The sequence below is a fragment of the Amphimedon queenslandica genome, unplaced genomic scaffold (genome assembly GCF_000090795.2).
Source record: "Amphimedon queenslandica unplaced genomic scaffold, v1.1 AMPQUscaffold_13464, whole genome shotgun sequence".
Classification (NCBI taxonomy): domain Eukaryota; kingdom Metazoa; phylum Porifera; class Demospongiae; order Haplosclerida; family Niphatidae; genus Amphimedon; species Amphimedon queenslandica.
The window spans coordinates 11279-14362 of record NW_003546300.1 but is presented as its reverse complement, the minus strand read 5'-3'; the positions used below and the strand labels follow the sequence as shown (position 1 = coordinate 14362).

At 33.0% G+C, this 3084-nt stretch overlaps 1 protein-coding gene and 1 long non-coding RNA gene across 3 annotated transcripts in view; both read right to left on the bottom strand.

Moving 5' to 3' along the window:
• LOC109581069 (uncharacterized) lies at positions 1-680 on the bottom strand. 2 transcript variants are annotated; one of them, XR_002184484.1, is made up of 4 exons: positions 505-680; positions 311-457; positions 85-259; positions 1-29 (listed from the first exon to the last, which is right to left on the bottom strand). XR_002184484.1 is itself a non-coding variant. In XM_019994844.1 (3 exons), exons 1-3 carry the CDS (start codon positions 632-634, stop codon positions 90-92), a joined length of 447 nt encoding a protein of 148 aa, XP_019850403.1. In that variant the 5' UTR covers positions 635-680; the 3' UTR covers positions 49-89. The 2 variants fall into 2 exon arrangements, 1 of the variants encoding a protein (XP_019850403.1); XM_019994844.1 differs by lacking the exon at positions 1-29 and having other exon boundaries at positions 49-259.
• A 1718-nt stretch (positions 681-2398) lies between these two features.
• Positions 2399-3084, bottom strand: part of LOC109581068 (uncharacterized) — a 5767-nt gene continuing 5081 nt past the window's right edge. The window contains exon 3 of the long non-coding RNA XR_002184482.1: positions 2399-2904. This is a non-coding gene — a long non-coding RNA (uncharacterized LOC109581068). The remainder of the gene's footprint in view (positions 2905-3084) is intronic.

The following is a 3084-nucleotide window of genomic DNA, read 5'->3' as shown; positions in this document are numbered from 1 at the left end:
CTATTTTAGGTTTCTTTATTCGGTGGTACCTACATGTAGATGTGAATTTACATGTAGGGTTAGTAATACTATATACCATCTCACTTTTCTTAGCTTTCCTTTTTATTGTGCCACGCTTTGTAGTCTGACTCATTCTTCATACTCTCAGCTGACTGTTTCTCCATATTCTTGGCTGACTCTTTCTCCATATTCTCCGCTGACTCTTTCTCAATCTTCTCAATAATATCACCTGCTGCATTACTTACATCTTTCTTATCTCCTAGAAAATTATATGTGCAGCTATTGACTAAAAATTAAAGTACAGTGTTACCAAAGGTGACTATTGTGCCATCATGAAAGTCCTTTCCATCCCTTACTCTGCAGGAGGTACCAGCTTCCAGCTGCTCAACTTCTACACAGTTTGCTTTCACAATAGAATAAGTATCGTCTTGCTTAAAGTATTTCAAAAAGTAAGAAGCTACATTTAAAATAGTAACAAGACTCCTAAACATGTCTTTAACTTACGATTTGTCTTCTTCTGGGTGTCTTTTATCAGCTTTCTAAGACTCATTTCTACTCGTTTCCACTGAGTCGTAACCGGGCTGGTGAAAATTAATGCGCATGCGCAGTATTGAGTAGCGCATGCACAGCACATCAGTAGAGTAGAGTAGCACAGGAGTAAAGAAAGCAAAGCTGCTCGTTACTACAACCGTTTTGATTCGCATGAGCTGTGTAGGAAGAAAAGTGCAGTTCGTAAGAACTACTCTGCACTACTTAGCTTTTTTTCTCTCTAAACTGTACCTACGCAACAGTAGAGTAGCTACTTATCTTTTTTCGCCCTGTACTGTATATAAATGAAAGCCTATTCGGGGCTCTCTCACATGCAGGATCATTGCCATATAACACTGCATTAGGATTAAATATAAAACTGCACAGAATACATGTATGTATGTAGACAGAAATGATAAGAAGAAATGTAAAGACGAATACATTTTTGTAAAAAATGTCATAACTATTTACAAAAAATAAAACAATTAAGTTGACTCAATACATTTAACCTTATGTTTCAGTTCTCTGTTAATGGGAATGTTTAACGTTTCTAACACTTAAAGAACAGTAGTTATGTAATCAAATATGAGACAGAATTGCAAATACATTATTTTAGTAGCCATCAAGTCTCTGGTATCAACAAAAAGCTGTTTCTGAATGAAAAGACATCACTAGTCCATCAGGTGAATTTTTTAAAATCTACTGGCAGATTAAATTTACCAAAAACTACAGTATTTTCTTTGTAACTTTCTTCCCTCACTAGACTGCAAAAAGGCAACCACATAAGGTATAGTTCCTTAATTTTAATGCAATGCTCAAAATTTAAAATACAATATGAATTACAAAACTAACTTTAACTGAGGTTTTAAAATGACATGCATGAATAATCTATTGTTCCCATGGTACATGGATGCATAAGAAAGTATACCAAAACTGCCAGAGTACAGCTACTGCATACCAGAATATAATTCATTCAAAATGTGCAATTAGAAATTAAATGAATAGTGCCTGAGGTTAGCTAAAGTGACAGATATTTTTGGCAAAATCATTGAAATTACTGATATAAAGATCCAGACTAGGGGTCAATGACAAAAGCTCAATTATATTTACGCATTCAATTACACTCCTTTTGCAAGAAGAGGCTCAATTACAATTACAGTTACACCATGACAGTGTAATTTCAATTACATTTTCAATTACAATTACAACTTGATGTTAACAAGATACATTGCAATGCTTACACTGTGGCTTAGAATTTACATCAGGTAGTGATTTGCAGTTATCAAATAAACCCACAGACACTAGTGTACATTAAAAACATTTATGTGTATCTGTACATTCTGTAGTTAGTTAAATCAAATATAACTGAAACTTCAATTACGTAAGCTGAAGCTCAATTACAATTACACAATTGTAATTGTAATTGACCATTAAATGTGACCATAATTGACAAAAGGTACCATATGGCGGATTTTAAAATTCATCATTATGATGAAAAATATCAACCTGTGAGTGCTCTGTTAGACAACTATTGTTTCTAAAAGTTACATAGTAACTTTTTGCAACCTCTGGAGTAATTTCATGATGAATGGAGCTCAGAAAGTTGGATTTTTAAGGCTATAAAGACCAATTTTCCTATCCGCCATAAGGTACCTTTTGTCAATTATGGTCACAAATTATAATTACAATTGTAATTGACCCCAGGTCTGAAAAGATCACATTACAGTAGTTCTTTAAAACTATGGTGATTATCACTATGTAGCCATTTTTACATCCTAATATTCATTCCAAAATTAATCTACAAATATAAATAGCCAGCCATTAGAAGGACAAAACCCTGTCCACTCCTTGTACAAGTACATTGTACTTCTTTTTTACACTGGATGATTCTTAATTACACTGGATCAATCACTTTTGAAGTTTTTTTGCACACTTCAAGAAAAATTTTATTAACAATACTCAAAATCTCTAAAAGTAGGAAATCTCTAAAAGTAAAGTAGGACCATTATGTAGGAAGGAAATAATGCATTTGAACACTATTTTTGAAATGATGGCGGTAAAATCATGGTGGTATCAAAAGTAAACTTAATCATGGTGGTATCAAAAGTAAACTTAATCATGGTGGTATCAAAAGTCAGACACTCCTTAAAACATTACCTATTAGGCAGGAGATTGCCCAAATAGGCACAACAGAAGTAACTAGTTTTGAGTCAAAATGCATGCAATTTCTGCTTAATTAATGTACTTTAAATGTATTTTAAATAGGTACTCACTAAAAATTATTGAAGAAGAACTTACATGCACAACAGGCAATGGTACATCGACTCTAGAAACAGAGACACAGGAATCACAATCTTTTAATTTCTTTTCTCTTCTCTAACAAAGGAAAGAAATAATAAAATAGCAAAGATAAGTTTCTCAACAACTGCAACACTCTTATCTTTGCTATTTTATTAATGATATCTTATATAAGCACCCTGTTTGTTATGCAAAGGTCTCTAGTGCAATCTGTAATGGTTTATTTTTAGCCAAGTTTCTCAACAACTGCAACACTCT